The 21,657-nt window shown below is 45.6% G+C and overlaps 1 protein-coding gene across 1 annotated transcript in view; it reads right to left on the reverse strand.

The window, feature by feature from the left end:
• Positions 1-21,346, reverse strand: part of tamalin (trafficking regulator and scaffold protein tamalin) — a 34,213-nt gene extending 12,867 nt beyond the window's left edge. The window contains exons 1-4 of the mRNA XM_072248782.1: positions 21,057-21,346; positions 3,665-3,714; positions 2,708-2,762; positions 2,320-2,422 (exon numbers count right to left, since the gene is read on the reverse strand). Of these exons, the coding sequence (XP_072104883.1) occupies positions 2,320-2,422; positions 2,708-2,762; positions 3,665-3,714; positions 21,057-21,257 (409 nt within the window). The 5' untranslated portion in view covers positions 21,258-21,346. The remainder of the gene's footprint in view (positions 1-2,319; positions 2,423-2,707; positions 2,763-3,664; positions 3,715-21,056) is intronic.
• Between the last annotated feature and the right edge of the window lie 311 nt (positions 21,347-21,657).

The raw sequence follows: 21,657 nt of genomic DNA on the forward strand, positions 1-21,657 counted from the left end.
CAGGACCTCTCTCCCCTGGTCTGTCTTCCACCATACAGGACCCCCAGGTCCCTTTGGTTGAATACGGGAGCAGCCCCATTCTCCCCCACAGCCTCCCTTCATCTCTATGTGCGATTGCTCCTCCTGTGAAGACTGTGCCTTTAAGAACTGGTCTGGTTCCTGTGCAACACACTGTCAGGTGATGCACAAAAACTGGGGTCAGACCAATCAGGAAACGTGCAGGTCCTGGTCCTGCTCCAGTCCAGTCCAGGTTTCTAGGTGTAAAACCCCAAGGCCATTTCAGACTGAAGTGTGACCAATTCTGTGAGATTTGTAGGGGATCCAGTGGTGTTGTAGTTAATCATAGCCATGTTTCAGCACAATGAAGAATGGACACAACCCAATTTCTAGGTAGGTGTTTCTGACAACCAGAATCAGATAGTTAAGGGGCTCAGTTTTAAGTTTTCTCCAATGTCTTTATTAACTTTTTTGGGATTAGGCGTTGCTTGTAAGACCAGTATTAACTATCCAACTCTAATTGCCTTTGAACTGAGAGGCTTGCTGGGCCATCTCAGACTGACCCACTTTGAGGCCAGGCTGGGTAAGGCTTCCTCCCCTCAGGAAGAGTTCGTGAACCAGCTGGGTTTATACGGCAATATGCTCGTTTTGTGACTTTGTTTACTTCCTTTATTTTCCACAGCTGCCATGGTGGGATTTGAATTCAGGTTTCTAGATTGTTGGCCCAGGCCTCTGTATTACCAGTCCAGCAACTGAACCGGTGAAACCACTGGAACAAACAAGTTCGTTGCATACCCACGTCCCCAGTAACTGTGCCAATAGGTCGGCCTGAAATACACAATTGGCATCCAGTTTGAGGCCTGAACTCATGATCTGCTGTTGTCATTGAACAGGATCCACGTCCTGCAGTGGACATAGTAAACACCTCAGCACCTTGCGTTGTGTGACTTTTTTTTAAGCTAGCTTCATTAGAGCGAGATCATTATCAGTGCTACACCATTAGTATATAAAGGCTTGGTTCCTTGCTGAATGGAAACTTTAGTAACAGATTTTGAGTCTGTGAGAAGCAGCCAGCTTATCACGCTCAACATCCTCACCACCAACATGCAGCCCATCTCTTCTCACCTCTTAACTGTTTTCTCCTCTCCACCCCTCAGTGTGCTAACTGGCTACATTATTGTTCCAGTGTTGCTTATTGTCTCTTGCCGAATGGTACTGAACCTTGGTGGAAATCTGTGTCATGGGGAGCTCGCCACCAAGATTTGTGGCCCTGTCAGCTGAAGGCAATCTACATAGAATCAGATCGATCTCTCTCAGCTGCTGGTGGCTTTGCAGTGCATTTCCAGTGCCGAACTCTGCAAGCACTTATGTTGTAGAATCACTGAGTTGTTTGCAGACAACAGCCATTTGGGATAGCAGCCAACAGCCCTTCCGGGATAGCTCCCGCTTGAGCAATAATCCAGTCTTCTGCTTGTTCCCCATAGTCTCCACTAGTTTTGTCCAATCATTTACCTTAAGCCATCACTTTGACAAATAGTTAACGTTCCATCAGATACAAGTCCACCGACTTCTATTTAAGAAACTGGATTGGCCAGATGAGGTCTTCTACCCAGAGAAATAAGGTGAGGCTGTGACCCTCGGTGTGTGTGTGTGTGTGTGTGTGTGTGTGTGTGCGCGCGCGCGTCTCTGTGGGATGGTCTGTGTCAGCAGCACCAGTCAGTCTGCCTCAGTGACAGGGTCAGAGTGTGAAATGGAGGGGGGCGGGGGGGGGGCGGTGGAGAGAGAAAATCAGAAATGTTCTAGGTTCAGTTGTTATTCAGACCAAACATCAGAATGAGGAAGAAATGTGATCCAAGTGACTCTGACCATGGAATGATTGTTGGTGCCAGACGGGGTGGTTTGAGTATCTCAGAAACTGCCGATCTCCTGGGATTTCCACACATAACAATCTCTAGAGTTTACAGAGAATGGTGTGGGGGGAAAAGAAAAATCCAGTGAGCAGCAGTTGTGTGGGTGAAAACGCTTTGTTAATGAGAGAGGCCAGAGGAGAATGGCCAGACTGGTTCAAGCTGACAGGAAGGTGACAGTAACTGAAATAACCACACGTTACAACAGTGGTGTGCAGAAAAACATCTCTGAATACACAACATGTCGGACCTTGAAGTGGATGGGCTACAGCAGCAGAAAACCATGAACATACACTCAGTGGCCACTTTATTAAGTACAGGAGGTACCTTATAAAGTGGCCACTGAGTGCATTTATTATACAAAAACAAGGTAACAGGAAACTGGATTTCACGTCTCCTCCTATCTATTAATTACCTTGCCTCAATCCACCTATCTGCGCTGGGCTGTTCTCACGGACCCTACATACAAATGTGCACATCTCCAGCGTGTTCTCGTCTCGGTGATGTAAGCCATACGTCTGCAAGCAGAGCAGAAAAACAAAAACATGCCTCTGAATACAAATACAACAAAATACCAAAGAAACATACAAGGGCATGGCTGTTCACAAGGGGCAGGGAGAGGGAGAGGGCAGAGGTTTGCAGGAAAAAGCGGCTACATGTGGCTGTCTGACACCATGAACTCCAGAGAGTCGACTGTAGGAACCACAGTCAAGTTCACCTCCTCTCCTCAGAGGATACACCAGATGCAACGAGAGGAACGAAAAAAAGGGCTTAGAGATGGCGGAAAGTAAAATGAATCATACCTGAATTTCAAATCCAAAGGCTTCATCATCTTGCTTTTCTAAGGTAATAATTCTCCTTAAGACAGATGAGCAAAAAATGAACACCGTCCATTAAAAATATGGCACACTTTTATTTTTATGATATCTTTTACACCCTCCAAAATTTCTTCCTTCCCACCACCCCAACTACCAGCAACTGTCTCACGGGGTGTGATCCCTATTCAAGAATACTGGCAGGTAATTTAGCAAACCTGATCCCGCCCTCACTCAAACATCCCTCCCGCATGCATTATGCACCATCTAACAGTCATTGATGGGTGATCTGAGCAACCTGACTGGCCGTAGCCCTTTCTCCCACTCCGCCAGCCTTGAGGTTCCCTCCTGCCAGTCAGAGCATCATACAGCACAGAAACAGGCCCTTCAGCCCATCAGATTCCTGCCAACGATGGAGGTGCCCATTTCATTCTCATCAACTCATCCCAGGTCCTATCCATCAGCCATGCACTAGGCATAATTTATCTGCCAACTCTCACACCTTTGGGATGTGGGGGGAAACCAGAGTACCCTGAGGGCACCCACCTAGTCACAGGGAGAATGTAAAGACTCCACAGACAGCACCCGAGGTCAGGATCAAACCCAGGCTTCTTTTTAAAAAATATATAAATCAAAACAAACTTCATTCATAGTAATAAAAAAACAAGAACAAACCCAGCAATGCCTTTTTATTCTTACACTCATAGTCAATGTTTCCAGTACAGTTCTATAATTGAGAGGCTTCCTCACCCAACTTGACCCATTCCTTTCCGGTAGTGGAAGCACCCTATACCTGAGTCCCAGGAGTTGTGAGGCAGTGGTGCTACTTGCTGCACTGGTATACTGCCCCAAAGTCTGATATTATCAATAAGCTTACTCCTCTAAGGCGCCAGCTCTGAGATCTTCCAGGCTGGACCCAATCTCAGAAATAAAGGTGCATCTTACCTTTCATGCTCAGAAGCGTCCGTCAGCGTTTTCCATTTCATTAATGACCTCTGCAAGAGAAGTCAGACCTTTAGATTTCAATGAGCATTCTTCAACTGTTATTCAATGAGCTGCAGTTTGGAAATGTCCTGACCTTGATGTACTGAATGAACTGGTGCCTATGCCATGATGTCAAGAATGGACTTGTGGTCAAATGAGCTGAACTGAATATGCCTCAACTCAACTCTTTCAATTGTTTTACATATCGTGTTTATGCTCTTTTTTTGTCGCTGTTTGCTTGATATTTTTTCCCCACATGAGGGGGAGGGTTTGATGTTTTTTTTTGAATATGTTCTATGAGATTTACTAGGATGCTGCCTGGATTAGACAGCATACCTTATTGGGAAAGGTTGAGCAAACTAGGGTTTTTCCTCTTTGGAGCAAAGGAGGATGAGAGGCAATTTGATAGAGGTGCATAAGATTATAAAAGGCATAGATTGAGTGGTGAGCCAGTGCCTTCCCCCCCGCCCCCCCCAGGGCATCAATGGATTATACTAGAGTCTTACCTTTTTAAGGTGAGTGGAAGGTGGCTTAGTGGAGATGACTGACACACACACACACACAAAATGGAGAGTTATGGGCTATGTAACAGGGAAGTGTTAGCTATTCCATGATTAATTTTTGTATAGGTTGGCAAAACATTGTTGACCAAAGGGCCTGTACTGCATTACTAACTTATTAATTGTAGGAAAGGAATAGGGTTAGAGTGGATAAAAGCTCAAAGAGTCCTTACACTTTGTACCTTGACTCATACCTCACAGTAATTTATGACTATTCCTTTAGCCACAGCTCCAGAGTGGGGCTACCCTCTCTGGTTGGACCATTTCACCTTCTAATCTTTCACCCCCAACATTCCCGCCAACATTCCCATCCTCATGGCCCTCCAACCGTCTCTATCACTTGGACCATGAAGACATTCTTTGGATGTTTACTGAGTTCTATTCAAAAATCTCTTCTCACATCTTTAATATTTTCAAACCGTTCCGTCTGTTATTAGAGAACGCATACAATATACAACCTGAAATACCTGTCTTTGCAAACATCCACAAAAAAAACCCAGAAGAACCTCAAAATAATGAATGATGGTAAAAGCAGAGCCCCAAAGCCCCCTCTCCCCGGCTTCAGCAAAAAGTGTCAGTACCCACCACCCACCAAGCAACAGCAAAGCACCCAAAGAGAGACCATGATCTGCAGTCAACAGAATCTATTATTTACCCAACAGGTCAACGTGCCACAGACTCTCTCTCACTAACAAGGGACAGAGAAATATCACCCATTTTCACAGCGAAAGGGGAGATGGACAGTCACTGTTACGATGTTATAGTCTGCTGTGTCGCTTTTTATTCCGCGATGAAATTCATGAACACAAATAGCACAAAGTTAAAATGAGGAGAGGAAAAACTCTCTTTTTGACATGTCTTTATTTTGTCTCCCAAATTGCTAGAGCCAGTGTCACAGCAATCAGTCCATAATTCCTGGAAACTGGGATTTATTGCAACTTCTGTGGGGTTAATACATCAAGTCAGATCTCCACAGTACAACAGCCCTTATCTTTTCACAGGAAATTCTTTAGCTCCTTCGTCAGCTCAACGTGTTTCCTGAATGGGTCTTTGGTCTGGCCCCGAGCTCCAGCTTTAGTGACATTATACATAGTCAACCCCTGGTTTCTATTTGTTGTAAAGAATGGAATCATTTTGTTGATTGTCTTGACTGGGACAGCAATGGAGCCAGGTCATTCCAGCGATAGAAATTGCTTTCATCTTCACAACGACTGGCATTTCAATTAAACCACAACTGATGCATCAGCTCCAAGCCCCATCTACCACAATTTTATGAACTCAGTTGACACATGCACACTTTGGCTTTGTTATTTAGCCAGAGGGAGCTGGGCTGCAGAGAAACAGCCCACCTCCTGCTGGGGCTGACAATTTGGGCTTCTGAACTGGGCCAGATGGAGTAAAAACAAAAAATAAATCAGCCCTTGTTGACCTTTGCCCGGCACTGCCCAGCCTGAAGCTACGCGTGATGTTGAGATTGAACCGAGTTCTAATTTTCCTGTAGGTGAATACCACATTGGCCTTTGCTAACTGTGGCATCCCAGCAAGGGCACCTAGTATTGTAACCCATTGTGTCAGGGTCTTCCAAGAGATGCCAGGATGAAGTTTCACTGTGAATATACAGCAGCTGACCATTCAGCTCCACAGTTCAATGCTCCATGCAAGCCTTCCTCCATCAGCTAAACTTTGTCTTTTGTGTTCTTCGTCATCCAGCTTCCTTTAACCTATAGCATTTACCACAACTACTCCATGTAATACTGTTCCACATTTTGGAGTGAAAAACATTTCTCCTGAACTTCCAGTTAGCTATTTAGTGAAAAACCACACAGGCTTAAATGCCTTTCAGTCCCACCCACAAGCACAATTCCCAAATGCAGGAAGTTTGAAACTGGCTGCCTCTTCCTTGATTTAAAAAAAATCCTCTTCCCCCACCCCCCCCCCCACCCCCGTAGGATTCGGTGAGCAAAAGTAAACACAGATCCGTGCACACCGTTTATTGTGCACCAAGACTTGGCGAGGCTAGCTTACCCTCTGCCGGCACGTCACATCATTAAGAAAAAGGGCTGAGCTGAAATCAGTTACAAATGCGGACTGACTGTTTTGCAGCTTTCCTGCTGAAGCCAAGGGGCCCAAGTCACTTGTCAGTCACTCTTTGCCAGTGCAATTTTGTGCTTTTCTTGACTCAATGATTCACCATCACAGCGTAGTCAGAAAAGCAGAGCAAAGTGGAGCTACAACAATGAGCGATCAGCAAGACTTTGTGCGGCAGGCGCTGTGAATGGATGCCAACAGCTGGAGAAGCAGCACCTGGCACCAGAGCAAAAAAGGTGGTACCTGGGCATCCTCATGGACCCCTAGGTGGAGTGCCATCCACCAAGTCACTATCAGCACATTATTCAAGCTTGGCTTCTGAACAAGTGGATTAGTTCAAAGTAAATTTATTATCAAAATACACATATGTCACCATATACTACCCAGAGGTTCATTTTCTTACAGGCATTCTCACTGGGGCTGGCCAGTGGTGCAGTGGCATCAGCACCGGACTTCGAGTTGGACAGTCCCGAGTTCCAAACCAGCTGGCTCCTTGCATTGCACACTTTCCATCGAGCTCGGCTGAGCATCGAGCTAGCAACTTGGCCTCGTAAAAAAAAAACTGACAAATGCTACAGAAGCAGCAAAAGGGCTGCCTGATGCACCTCTAGGTGCAAAAAAAAACCATTCACAATAGAACAAAGAAATACAATAGAATCAATGAAAAACTACACACAAAGACTAAACAACCTATGTGCAAAAGACAAACTGTGCAAATAAATTAAATAAATAAATAGTACTGAGAACATGAGTTGCAGTGTCCTTGAAAGTGAGTCTATAGGTTGTGGAATCAGTTCAGTGTTGAGGTGAGTGAGGTTATCCACACTGGTGCAAGAGCTTGATAGTTGAGGGGTATCAACCGTTCCTGAACCTGGTGGTGTGGGCCCCAAGGCTCCTGTACCTCCTGCCAGACGACACCCTGCTATAACACAGAAGGATTTCACGGCTGTGTCCACTGAACCCGCTGCAACAAGCAAGTTGGCAGAGGTCTGGGCAACAGCCGCTTGCTCGACTGTTGCACCTAGTGCCAGGAAACAGCAAAGCAGAGTGGCAATCCTGACCGATAGCTTTCCTCTCCCGGGGCTTCGGCTGCCTTGGCCAACTAGGACACTTCCAATCAAGTCCGGCCAACTCGGGACAGACAGACCTGTCTGGCTCACGATCGTACCCAGCAGTGCCATCGGTAACGTTCTTAAAGGAAAAGCGTGGGTGGCTTAATCCAGTGCCGACCTTTTAAGATCCCAGCTCACCATATGTAGCAAACATGTTGCAGCTGGAGGCTGCAACACCAAATTACCAGTCAGCTTCAAAGGAGAAGGCGAGGGAATGTAATTACTGCTTATTCCAGTCACAGCGTTCCATCTATATGGCAAGGAGCTTAACGTCAGGAAGAAAAACAACTGCCAGCTACATTAACATGGCCAGGGACTGATTAACCCTGCAATAAAGACCTGAGGCTAAGTGGAGTGTTTATATCTGGGCTGCTCCTTTGGTGCTCAATTTGCATCACTTGACACAAATTTCCATCATGATAGGGTTTTTCACTTGTTAGTTTATAATAAACCCTTCTCTAGAGGCTCTGGTGAAGGGTGTCGGCCCAAAACTTCAACTGTTTATTCCCCTCCATAGATGCTACCTGACGGAATGAGTTCCTCCAGCATCTTGTGCGTTGCTTCTCTAGAGGTTTTGTCACCTCCCAGTCTCTTTCACCATCTCCACCCTCCCCTCCTCCATCTGCCTATCCCCTTCTTCCTCACTTGGATCCACCCATCACCTGGCAGCTCTTGCCCCACGCCTTCATACTGACCATCTCCCCTTTACTCTTTCAGACTAGATGAAAGGTCCCGAAACGTCAATTGTCCATTTCCCTCCAGAGATGCTGAGTTCCTCCAACATATTGTGTGTTGATCAGGATTTCCAACGTCTGGTGCCTCTCCCATCTCCCCCTGCACAGGCTCCATTCACGGCCCAACTGTGATGAGATAGAGACTGAATGCTTGATCCAAAAGATAAGCTTCATGTTCTTAAAGGCAGTAGAAGGCATGGCCACCCATAGTGGAGCAAAGAAAGCACGAGGGGTCAGAATCAAAGGAATGCAAATACCTCAGCGAATTCACAGCAACTGAGAGGGTTAAGGTTTGAAGCACAAGGACAAAAAGATCGATGCTTGGGCTTATGAAAAAGTTCACTAATATTCCACAGAGGCAGACATCTAGAGACAACGGGGAAATGAGTTTTTTTTAATTCTCAAAAGGCTGCTGCACTGCAGTGTTTTGCTGGTGCCACAATATGGTTGACTACCAATCAGTTGGTCAGAGATCCAGCCCCACCCCCCCCACCAAATACATGGACTGAGTGTTGCTCAGTGGTAAATTCAGCCAGGAGAGCAACAGGAAGCTGCTACAGGAAATTACTGATACATTTCCATGCCCATCGACAACCCGCAGAAGGCTGCATATGCTGACAAAATTTCTACCTCTCTGTCAGCATATACCTAACTGGGGCACCTGCCTATGCTTTCTCTCTGGAACAGGTCCATGTGCCATGCTCTCCTGCCTTTGAAGTCTACATGATCTAGTTCATGATGCACTGCGTAAGACCATAAGACACATGAGCAAAAGCGGGCCATTCGGCCCATCGAGTATGCTCCACCATTCAATCATGGCTGATTTATTTTCCCTCTCAACCCCATTTGCTTGCCTTCTCCCTGTAACCCTTGAACCCCTTACCAATCAAGAATCTATCAACCTCTGCTTTAAATATACCCAATGTCTTTGCCTCTGCTGCCATTTGTGGCAATGAATTCCAGATTCCCTGCCCTCTGGCTAAAGAAATTCCTCATCTCTGTTCTAAAGGGACATCCTTGTATCCTGAAGCTGTGTCTTCTGATCCTAGACTCCCCCGCTATAGCAAACATCCTGTACACATCCACTCTATCTAGGCCTTTGAATATTCAATGGGTTTCAATGAGATCCTCCCTTCATCCCTCTTGGCCAGTGAGTACAAGACCCAGAGCCATCAAAAACTCAACTGTTTCATCCCAGGGTTCGTTCCTGTAAACCTCCTCTGGACTCTCTCCAATCCCATACATACTTTCTTAAATACGGGCCCAAAACTGCTCACAATACTCCAAATGTGGTCTGACCAACAACTTATAAAAGGCTTAGCAGTACATCATTGCTTTTTATATGGAGGACAATTAACTTAGTTACTTCAAAGCAAAGTCCTCTCCTAGACTGACTATCTCCAGTAGCTTGAGTGAAATGAATGAGTTCTTGAAAAATGAGCAATTAACACAGTAGTGTAGAAGTTCGTGTAATACTATTACAGCATCAGCACATCAGCAAACGCGGTTTAATTCCCGCTGCTGTCTATGAGGGGTTTGCATGTTCTCCCTGTGACCACGTGGGTTTCCTCCAGGGGCTCCGGTTTCCTCCCACATTCCAAAGGCACCTGGATTCGTATGATAATTGATCACACGTGTGTAATCGGGTGGCATGGGCTTGCTCAGCCAGAAGGGCCTGTTACCTTGCTGTATCGCTATATAAATAAAAATTAGCAAATAAAAAGATTTAATCAGAAATAATCATTAGGTGCACTTGAAGTACAGGAAGTACTTGCTGTATCGCTATATAAATAAAAATTAGCAAATAAAAAGATTTAATCAGAAATAATCATTAGGTGCACTTGAAGTACAGAAGCTTCTCAGAGAAGCTGTGGCACATGAACTTCTTGCTTCTGGACAGGCTGTGTGGAACCAAGGGCTTTTCCAATCCACTGAAAGCTCCATCCTTCATCCTCCATCAATCGGTATTTAAATAGAGCCTTTAACTTAGTGATATGCCCCAGACACTTTACAAGGGCACCATGAGGCTGTGGAGGAGGTATCAGCGCACAAGTTTGGCCAAAGAGTGAAAGGCAGTGAGGAATTGCACAGCGTGCAGCTCAGGCAGGTGAAGACATTGAAGAAATGGGATCGAGTAAGAGGGCAAAATGAACAAAAGATTTCCCCCCGGATGCAATGCACGTCCCTCCCAATCTCAACTTTGCTGTGAATGAGGGTTGGAATCTGGGGAGAATAAAATGGGAATCGGGGTAAATAGGTGGTTTATGGTCAGCACAGACTCAATCTAGAACAAGGGTTCCAAATCTTTTTCATGCCATGGACCAAGACCATTAACAAGGGACCTGTGGGCCCCAGGTTGGGGACCCCTGATCTAGAACGATGACCTGAACAGAAGCTTCAGGATAAGCACTGGAGCCAAGTGTGCCAAGGAGCAGAGGTGCAAGAGCCAGAGCTGAGGTCACACTAACAGTTCCACCCACACCGTTGGAGACTGGATCCCCGAACCTCTGAAAGCTGACCACAAGGGCAGTTTCCTCTCCCGAGGCCGGAGCAAACGGCGCCGAGTAGAATGGGGAAAGGCAACTCCATGGCCAAACTGCGGATTGCCTTTCAATTAAAACCAGGCGCCAATAATGTAGCAGCTGTGGCCTCTGCGGATGGGTTCAGTGTGTGGATTGCAGGAATATTTCATCAGTCTGCGCAGTTTCATTTCCTGCTGAATGTCTTTCCTGATTGGTTGCGAATGAGGGGAATGATTTATAATATCATAAATGTTCCCGCTTCTGGTTTCCATTAGATTTTATTTTAACTGGCAGCAGATTCAAATCGGCACATTAAAGCCTCCGTCTCTCTTGAAGAGCCAAAGCAATTTCCTCATTCCTTGGTTTCTAGACAAAACGGTCCCTCGACCCCCCCTGAACATCCTACCCGACAATGCATCTCCCCGCTGATCCTTGCCAGAATTAGATCTTGCTCCTCCAGAACTCTTTGAACTGGTGGCGTATGTAGCGAGCTTCAGCCCCAGTCACACTGTACACGCAGCAAGAAGGGATTCTGCTTTGGAGCGAGAACTGGCTCCAAACTCCCGCTTTAAATCACTAAGGAGCTGGAGTGTTGTGCGGGCTTGGGACATGGTGCTTTGGCAGTGCCCTGTGTGGTACAGGGCAATACCCCCATTCCCAGTAGAGCAGCAGCTGAAAGTGAGCCCGGGTTTGGGATGGCAGAGGCATCTCACACTTGCCAGTAACTTGTACCTTGCCAAGGGCACTTCCCTACCAAACAGACTCCTTTTGCTGAACTGAGCTCAAAGCTAGGGCAGATGCACTCCAGTCACCCACGGTACATTTGATGTAGAGCAGCCTGCACGTTGCTGCAATCTTCCCCAGCGCTCTGGCTAAATATGGGCACATTTCCAGAACTGTAACGTTACAGCAGAGGGAGGGAAAGCCGGGCAGAAAGCACTGGGAACCTGGGTCACTTCGATTACATGTAACTGAACATTACCACAGTCTCAAACTGTCAAGACAAGGATCATTCCAATTCTTGTGCAAACTTGTGCCCTTATTAATAGCATAGAACTCTTCTCCATTCCAAGCGTGGTGTGTCGCACTGTTGTACACAGCCACAGTAGTGGCAGCCTTGAGAAATGCAAAGTATCTTGCCTCCATTTTGCCCCATAAATGCGCAAAGAGAAACTCCAGAGCACAGGCACGACAGTCTGGACGAACTCAGCAGGTCAGGCAGCATACAAAGGAGAGGAATAAACAGTCAATATTTCAGGCTGAGACCATTCACCAGAAAGGGGGAAAGAAGCCAGAATAAGGTGGTTGGGGGAGGGGGAGGAATGGTGTACAAGGTGATAGGTGAAGCCAGGTGAGGGGGAAGGCAGGATGAAGTGAGAAGCAGGGAGCTGACAAGTGGAAGAGCCAAGGTCTGAGGTAGAAGGAATTTGATTAGAAGGTAGAAGAGAGTGGACTATGGGAGAAAGGGAAGGAGGGGCACCAGTGGGAAGTGAAGGTCAGAGATAAGAGGGGAGACAGAATGGGGAAATCAAAAAGAGAAGGGAAGTGGAGAAAAATTAACAGAAGTTTCAGAAATCAATGTTCATGCCATCAGGTTGGAGGCTACCCAGACAGAATACAATGTGTTACTCTTCCAACCTGAGAGTGGCCTCATCGTAGCAGTAGAGGCGACCATCGACCGACATGTCAGAATGGGCAGTTGGACAGTTTACATCTGGAGTATCACCCTCTTCACATGCCCTCTTTGTGTAAGACAGGCACATGATGATGTGGTTATGCCCAGAGTCTGAGAACTCATTCTAAACTCACTTCAGACGAAAGATTTTCATCTGAATGGGTACTAACTGGATACAAGCGCTGGTGCTAGAGGTGATGGGACAATATGTACAGTTTAATGTGGAAGGTGTGCAGCTGATATCTCTCTGGAATAAATGCACTTTTCAAAAAAAAGTTCATTCATGTTCTGTGCAGTGAGCACCACTGGCTATCGCCCATCCCCGATTGTCCTTGAGAACAAGGGGTGAGTAGCCTTCTTGAACCGTTGCGGTCCATCTGGGCATGTGTGACTCAGAGTGGTGGTGTTCCCATGTGCCTGCTGCCCTTGTCCATTTTGATGGTAGGGGTCCAGAATTTGGGAGGTGCCTCTGAAGTAGCCTGGGCAAGCGACTGTAGTGCATTTTCTGTGCCGATGATGGAGGGACAGAGTGTTTAGATGGGGTGCCAAACGAGTGGGTGCTTAGTTCTGGGTGGTGTTGAGCTGCTTGAGAGTTGCTGGAGCTGCACTCACCCAGTAGAGAGCATTCCATCACAGGGGTATGGGTCATGTGGGTGGCTCGGTAGTGTAGCAGTTAGCACAACGCTTTACAGCCCCAGAAACCCAGGTTCATTCCCTGCCGCTGCCTGTAAGGAGTTTGTACGTTCTCCCCGTGGGTTTCCTCCAGGTGCTCTGGTTTCCTCCCAGAGTCCAAAGACTTACGGGTTCATTGGTTGATTGGTCACATGGCATGGAATAGCCTGCAGCTTAAAATAAAATTATAATAAATATGCAGGCAAATGCAAATTAGTTTAATTTGGCACTGTGCATGGCATGGACATAGTGAGCTGAAAGATCTGTTCCTTTTTGTATTGTTCTACATTCTATGTTCTTAATCCTCACTTTGGCCTTGTAGATGTTAGCAAGGCCCTGGCACGTCACGATGCAAGTCACTCACTGCAGGATATGTAACCTCTGACTTGCTCTTACAACAGTACTTGTGGTCGGTCCAGTTGAGTGTCTAGTCAATGGGAGAGCTCAATGCTGGTAACGCCCTGGAAAGTCATGGGGAGGTAGTTAGATTCTCTCCTGCTCAAGGTGCTCACTGCCTGGCAGTTTTACAGGATGAATGTTAGTCGACACTTACCAACCCATGAGCGAGTGTTGTCCGCATGTTGCTGCATGCAGGCAGTCTGCTACATTTGCTACGATGTGAAAATATTAGGGAACATCCCCACATATTCCCACCAGCTTGCCAATAGCCTTTGAATGTTATGGACTATCATAGTCACTCGTTGCATGTAAAAAAATAAAGCTGTACCACAAGCATTGTAGATGCTTTGCACATACTGGAGTAGCATTGCAATCTTGTTGTCTTGAGCAATGACAACATTCTATCCTATTCAAGGGACAAAAGACTATTGTACATCCTGCTGTCCATCCCCAATATAAATACAGACTCACAGTTATTAGTGTGTGTGATAGATTTCACTGCCCTTGCATAGGGTGGACAAATGGTGGTCCCTACCAGGAAGTCTGCCCTCAGAATAACTTCATCGTATTTGAACACATTGATCGAATCAGCTCTCTCCAGCCACTGGATTTGCATGTACTTTTGCTGGCATGATATTGCTGACTAATTTCAGGGTTACCTTCTTCCTCCAATCTTCCAACATTTACAGAGTTAAGGAAAATATTACCTCTGGTTGATAAGGACTATTACACTACTGGCAAAACTGACAACAGTGACATTTCCCATTTTGTAGCCCACAAATTGCAGGCAAGGCATTAAAGAGGAGGAATTGAAAGTTGTCCACCTTTCATGCAGAACCCAGCCTGTTTTGCTCAGTTTCCACGATGCCATTTTCAAGCAATTGCTGCTAATGTATCTTCTGCTCAGAAAAGTCAACTGTAGCTCAGAAGCATTATTGATTGAGACTGAAATGCATTTGGCCACAGAGCAAGGGGTGTTTAGGGCTTTTAATTCTGGATTTGTGTTTAGATTGCCGTGTTGAAATAAAGACAGAAGTGTTGCCATAATGACATGTTTTCAGATGCTCTCAACATCTGATAAGAGTCTGCTTCAGAAGTAAAACGCTACAGTGAAAAATACTGCAGCTCTCTTACTTTATACAAGAAGCATCTGTAGTGCAAAATGTGGCTGAAACTCCAGAATTATCACTACCCCCTGCATCACCAAGTACCATGTAGTTCCTCACCCACAACAGCGCCTCCCAAATCTGCCAAGAACATGGACAGCAGGTGCATGCGAACACCACCAACTGCACCTTCCCCTCAGGGCCTCACACCACCCTGACTTAGAAACATCATCGATTAGACACATTGGAACTCCCTAAGTAACACATACAAAGCACAGGAGGAACTCGAGACAGGCAGAATCTACGGAAAGGGATAAACAATCAGGCCAAGACCCTTCATCGAGGCTGGACTCGATACTGCCAGATTATTTAGCTCCTTGTCATCTGGCAGTATCATGAACAGTTGTACCTCAGAGATTTAACAATCATTTGACTGCCAGCTTTGCCAGGGCACCTGGGAATAGGCATCACTAGCACTGACAATATCTGGAGAATTAATCTGAACATTGAGATTGGCAATTGGGGTTTGGGAATACCCATTGTACTCCCCATAATGATCCAGACTTTCTGACCACAATGAGCCAAAGTTCCAGTGATCGGCATGTTCGCAACCTATTCTGTTATGCATCTCATCTCCTCCTCTGCTGTGGTCTCAGCACCGAGTCCCAAGGACAGCTCTGGACCTTATAACATTACACCTGGACTCTCCGCATTACGAATGGTGGACAAACAGTAATACTATGGGGGAGGTCAAGAACCTTCATTAAACAGGTAACCTGGCTTCAGACTGTGTTCATTTTTACTTAACTTTATTTTTAATGTTTTAATTAATTTACAGTGATGTAATTAATTTACTGGTTGCTATAGCCAGAGGTGGTAGTGGGATAAGCTCCCAGTGGCTTGCATCTCATATAGCCTCTGACAACCAAGTCTAGCTCCTGGCCCTCACGTGTTGCTTAACTACTAAACCTGGAGGAATTGTTCCTACTGACAGGAGGAGGGGCAAGGGCAGGTCACTGGCACCTTAAAACCACTCGCTTCAGGCAGATGGGGCTCGTCAGCTGTGGTCGGCAGCTCACCTAGAAGGAAAGTTCTGATCTCAAACCTCCACTGCCTTGCGGCTATACCCATTCATGGGTGAGGCTTTGGGAGTAAACCCCGAGGGGAAACCCCAGAGCTGGTGTTCCTAAGGCAGTTCTACGCCGACTGGCAACTCCTTCAACACCACTGGTGCCAAACTGCATCAGTCTCTGCCATTCCTCGGGATTCAACAGCTGCCTGGAGGGGGGGAGTTTGCTACATGGGCAACAGCTTGCTCTCCATATTGTACTGTGCTGACTTGTGTATCACGTACACAGCTGGGGCGCAACATCCATGGCTGACCCCAACCAGAGGGCCTCAATTAATTGAGCCACAATTATTATTTCCTCTGCAGTGGAGGCCAAGTCATTGGGTGTATTTAAGGCAGAGATTGATAGGTATCTGAGTAGCCAGGGCATCAAAGGTTATGGTGAGAAGGTGGGGGAGTGGGACTAAATGGGAGAATGGATCAGCTCATGATAAAATGGTGGAGCAGACTCGATGGGCCGAATAGCCGACTTCTCCTTTGTCTTATGGTCCTATCTTATGACAATAGGTTGAGCGAGCTAGGGATTTTGTCTTTGGAGTGAAGGAGGACGAGAGGTGACATGATAGAGGTGCACAAAATGATAAGAGGAAAGGTCCACCAGGTCCAGGGACAGTTATTACCTTTCAACCAGAGGCTCCTGGACCAGAATGGATAACTTCACTCAACTATCACTGAACTAATTCCACAACCTATGGATTCACTTTCAAAGACTCTGCAACTCATGTTATCAGCATAAATTAATAAATTATTTATATTTGCAGTTTGTCTTTTACATATTAGTTGCTTGTCAGTCTTTGTGTGTAATTTTTCATTGATTCTATTGTATTAATTGTTCTATTGTGAATACCTGCAAGAAAATTAATCTCAGGGTGACATATATGTACTTTGATAATAAATTTAATTTGGACTTTGTACTAAATCAAGCAGACAGCTAAAGACCTTTTTCCTTGGGGGAGGGGGAAAGAGATGGCTAATATGAGGGGGTACAATTTTAAGATGATTGGAGGAACATATGGGCGGGACATCAGAGGTATTTTTTGAAAAGCAGAGTGATGGGTGCATGGGAACGTAGAGTCAGATACATCAGGGACAATTAAGAGCCTGTTAGATAGGCACATGGATGATAGAAAATTGGAGGGCCATGTGGGAGGGGAGAGGTTGATTGATCTTAAAGTAGGTTAAAAGGTCGGCACAACATTGTGGGCTGAAGGGCCTGTACTGTGCTGTAGTGCTCTGTGTTCTATGTTTGCCATGGGAGCTGTTAGACCCACTCCAAGTAATAATGAGAACTGCCTGCACATGTAATAGTCCAAGAGGCGAAGCAGTATCAGGGAATGCCAAGTCACGCCGCGAGATATTTGGACAGATGGAGTTGGGTGTTAAGGGAAATCTTAAAATGAGGACAGAGATGCAGAGAAGTTCCAGAGAATTGGGACTTCTCATCTGAAGGTTTTGGCTTCCAACGTTCATCTAAATGTCATGCAGCACCTTACAGCTAAAGCAGGAAGTGGGATTAGTGTAGACAACAACAAGGGGAAAAAAAAAAATCAGTATCACACAAAGTTGCTGGTGAATGCAGCCATTTTGATGTGTGTTGCTTGAATTTCCAGCATCTGCAGAATTCCTCGTATTTGCGAAAAAAAAATCAGTATGGTGGACAGAAGGGCCTATTTCCATGCTGTACGCTGCACCACTCTCCAACTCCCGAGTGTTGGTCCACAGCCATCTCTGCCTTAATCATTCAAGTGGATATCTAGATATTTCTTAAGCGAGCGTGTCTGCCTCCACCACCCCCTCAGGCAGTGTGATCCAGATTCTAACCATTCTCCGGGGGCGGGGGGGGAAGAAGAGAGATTTTTTTCTGGGAATACATCGGAGAACTCAAAATGAGATCGGCGATCACAGAGATCTATCGGAGCTTTGAAAAACAGGAAGGTGACCAGTGACTTGTTTTTCCATACCTACTGCTTCTTTTTAAATGGGTGATAAGAGAAGGGAAGGACAGGAATGAATCTGAACTTAGTCTGCAGCCAGACGTATGGAGGCTGGCATACACATGGAGCAGAAATACCGTTCCCCCTCCCCGCCAAACACTGTACACCCCCATACATCACACGCTTGTCCAGCTTCAGCTGCAACCCAACCAAGTTGCAACTTGCACATAGGTGGATAGGTGGAACGGTCCCAGTGAGGTACACTGATTTGAGATCAAATGGTGCCTACAAAGAGGAACAAGATTAGTGTGTGTTAAGAGGTTGAGAAGCAGCAGGCAACCTTTCATCTCACACACACACACACACACAGTGCTACGTCAAAATTTACACAGCAGGTTGATTCCTTCAAACTCTCTTCCACGAAGGGTTGCTGAGATGGAGGGAAGGTCCTAAACCAAGGATAATGGGCTTTGGCCTGGATCTTAAGGTATACATGGGAAGGGGCAGAAGTTAGATCACCACAATCCTATTAAATGACAAAGATTCATGTTTGTTCCAATGTTCCTCATCTGCTTTCATGTTTCAAATACCTTATTTTCACTAAAACTTCAGACACTGGCATATGACAGAAATACTACCACCAATGACCGATTCCTTGGCTCACAGTGTCTTAAGGTTCTTGCCTTACAGAAATCAAGGATACAGGTCTGCTCTCTCATTTCCACTGCAATAGTGATTCCTGCTTATTAATTTTTCTTACTATAATACAGGTAACTCAAGTGGTGATATGGAGCCCAAGAGGGTGGGAGATGGGGTAGATGGGGACACCCTGCATATATCCATGGGCGGAATCTAAACAGTGACACCCCCTGCCTAGACAGGTGAACCTTAAAACATTTCCACTGAATTCTACCTTGATGTGAAGTCCCAGCTAACTAGCCCTGAAGGTCCAAAACAACTCTATAACTCAACAGACTGTTATAGAGAGAGGCTATTTGGCTCTGCTTGCCATGCCAGCTGTTTGGCTGAAGTACCTCATTCCAGCATCCCCTCCCAACCTGCCTCCCACCATTCCTTCCCACTTGCCTTTTGCATATTTATCCAATTCCCTTTTGAAATTTAGCAGATCCATTTCTCTTCCACACGATGACTCACTCTGTAATGAACCATTTTGTTATGTTGGCTCCAGTTCTTTCATTCGACATTAATTCTCTGCCCTCTGTTTACTGTACCCAGCTGTTGCTAGTCAATGGACTATCAAAATCCTTCACTAATTTTAACAGCTTGGTAAAAGGTCCAATTCCCTCTACCCAAACAACAAGCTGTGTTCATATAGCAACTTTTTGGTAGCAAAAATGACAAAAGGCTTTGCAGGAACATTTTCAAACAAAACTTGACACCGATTCACATTAGGAGGGTCAGGTGTACAAGATAAGAAGCATAGATCCACATGAAGTTTCTCCACACCCCCCCCCCCCAGCTAATACAGGGGGTATAAGTTTCAAGGTGATTGGAGGAAAGTACAGTGGGGTGGTGTCAGAGGCAAGTGTTTTTTTTCCCCCCTACACAGAATAGTATGAGGAACATCCTGCCAGGGGTGATGTTAGAGACAGATACGTGTATCAGGAGCATTTAAGGAACTCTTAGATTGGCACATGGATGATAGAAAACTGGAGGGCTACGCAGGAATGAAGGTTAGATTGGTCTTAGACTAGGTTAGAAGGTTGGTACAGCATTGTGGGTCAAAGGGTGGGTCACTGTGCTGTAGTGTCCTAAAAAACACCTGGAGGGATCTGGTTTTGAGGGCTGATGGCAAGGTCACCAATGGTGGAACAATTAAATCCAGGTATGAGGGAGACAGAAGGAGTGCTGAAATCTGGACTGGCCGCAGGGATGGGGATTTTGATTCCATGGATAGGCTGCCGAATCTGGAGCTGTTCTTGAAGAGCAAAAGAGGTTTAGAGCAGGTGTATAAAATATTGACAGGTGGAGTTGGGGTAGACAGCGACAATGAACAGAGGGCTCAAGAACGGGAAGAATAAACACACAAGAAACTCTGATATCTGAAGCAAATAACAAGACACTGGAGGACCTCAGCTGGTCAGGCAGTATCTGTGGAGGAAGCAGGCAGTCAATGTTTGGGGTCGAGACCTTTCATCGTAGTTTGACAAAAAGATCCAGGCGCGGTGTGAGGATTTTGTTTAGCACACTGAGCAGTTGTACCCTGGAAAGCGGTGGATGCAGGTTCTACTGTCGCTTTTGAAGGGGAGGTGGATATGTATTTTAATTTGAATTTAAGATCGCTGGGCAATGGAGAAAGAAGAGTGCGAGATTGGGCTTGCTTGGATTGTTCCAAAGAGGCAGCATAGACGGGATAGGCCGAATGGTTTTCTCTGTGTGTAACATTTCCACAGTCTCCGAGCTGTAGGACTGGACATAATGGAACAAGATCACAGAGCGATCTGAGAAGATTCACGGTGCTGCTTAGACTTGAACCGAAACCGGGGAGGATAATGGTAATAAGCGTTTACACCCGCTTTCCAATTGAAACGAATGCATCACGGGGCCGGAGGCACTCCATAAAGACGCCCCCAGCTGAGTTCTCATCAACTACGCCGAACTAAGGGTTAAACGGCTGAGCTTTTAAAAAAACTAGCAATCGTTTAATTGGCCAAGCCGTGCTAATATAGGAATCACAATTACATAGAGGAAGCGCACCTACATGAACTGTGTGAGCTGTTTTATTCCACAATATACCCCTTGTACAATTCAAAAGTTTCCCTTCATATTGATGTCATCTCGCTTCCACAAAACTTTGAATTCGTTGACTCTCAATGTTCGGGGGACAGACTATCATCATGTTAACAATAGGTTGCAAGTTAAAATATTTCGCTTTAAACTAACTGCTCCCTTAGAAAAGATTTTAATTAAAACTTAGAACGCCAAATATTGAAAATAAAAACAAACTCCCTAATCCAAAATTAAACTTTTAAATACAAGCATTTAAAAGTTAGGAATGCCCCACTGGTGCCGACTTCTGATGAATTCCATCTATTGTATCTGATTACTTAAACAAGAGCTCCCGGACCTTTCATCATTCCCGAAAGCACACGTCTGCTGTGCCTGTATATTTACACAGCATAGATATACCATTTTCTGAACAATGGGCAAAATAACGACGTTTACAAAATAGCAAATCGTCCTCGTCAAAAAGTTGTGTCACGGTTCAAACAGCGCGCCCGCCGATATACCGCATCATGGATAAATTCTCTTATTACCTAGCCAGTTACTGAATGTTTCAATTTGGATAATTTGCAAGTGAACAGAATATTTCATTTCAGTCTTTCTGAAGTAGAGGTGCCAGTGTTATTCTTTTTAAGCGTAACTTTCAGCGTGTTTGGTTTTGCTAGCTGTTTCCGTACCTGCTTGTGACTACGAGGCAGTGTGCCTCCGGAGTAGGCGAGAGTCTTGTACAGTTCGGACGCCTTGTAAGTTTCCGCGCCGGTTTTATAAGTTTCGCTGGTACTTTTGTAAATCTCGTTCTCAGCCACACAAGATGCGGCGTAGTCGGCGCTGCCGTAATCCTCCTTGCGACTTAACCTTTTCACTCTTCGGAAAGTCATTTTCCAACAATTTTCATTCTAATTTTCTTTTAATCGGAACAACTACTCTGCCTCCCAAGTACCACAGTGGAAGCTGCTCCCTGACACGAGTTTATTAAAGCGTCTAGTCTAGACGGATATAACAAACCCGCCCCCTCCCGCACGTGGTCGAGGTGTGGTTATAGTTTCATTTCCCCCTCCAAATTGATAAGAATCTGCAAGGAACAAAACGCTTTTAACTGTTCTTTTTAAATTTCACTGCCGCCCCTAAAAAAAAAGCGACGTAAATCCGTCTTTACCCTGTATACAGAGTTTGCAGTTTATATTGGGAAGGCTCAGTTATATGGATGGTTCTGATGTCGACGTTACGTATCTCGCAGGGGCCTTGAAATCGACCAAATTTTACCCACATCGTGAAACA

This window comes from Mobula birostris, chromosome X (genome assembly GCF_030028105.1).
Source record: "Mobula birostris isolate sMobBir1 chromosome X, sMobBir1.hap1, whole genome shotgun sequence".
NCBI lineage: Eukaryota > Metazoa > Chordata > Chondrichthyes > Myliobatiformes > Myliobatidae > Mobula > Mobula birostris.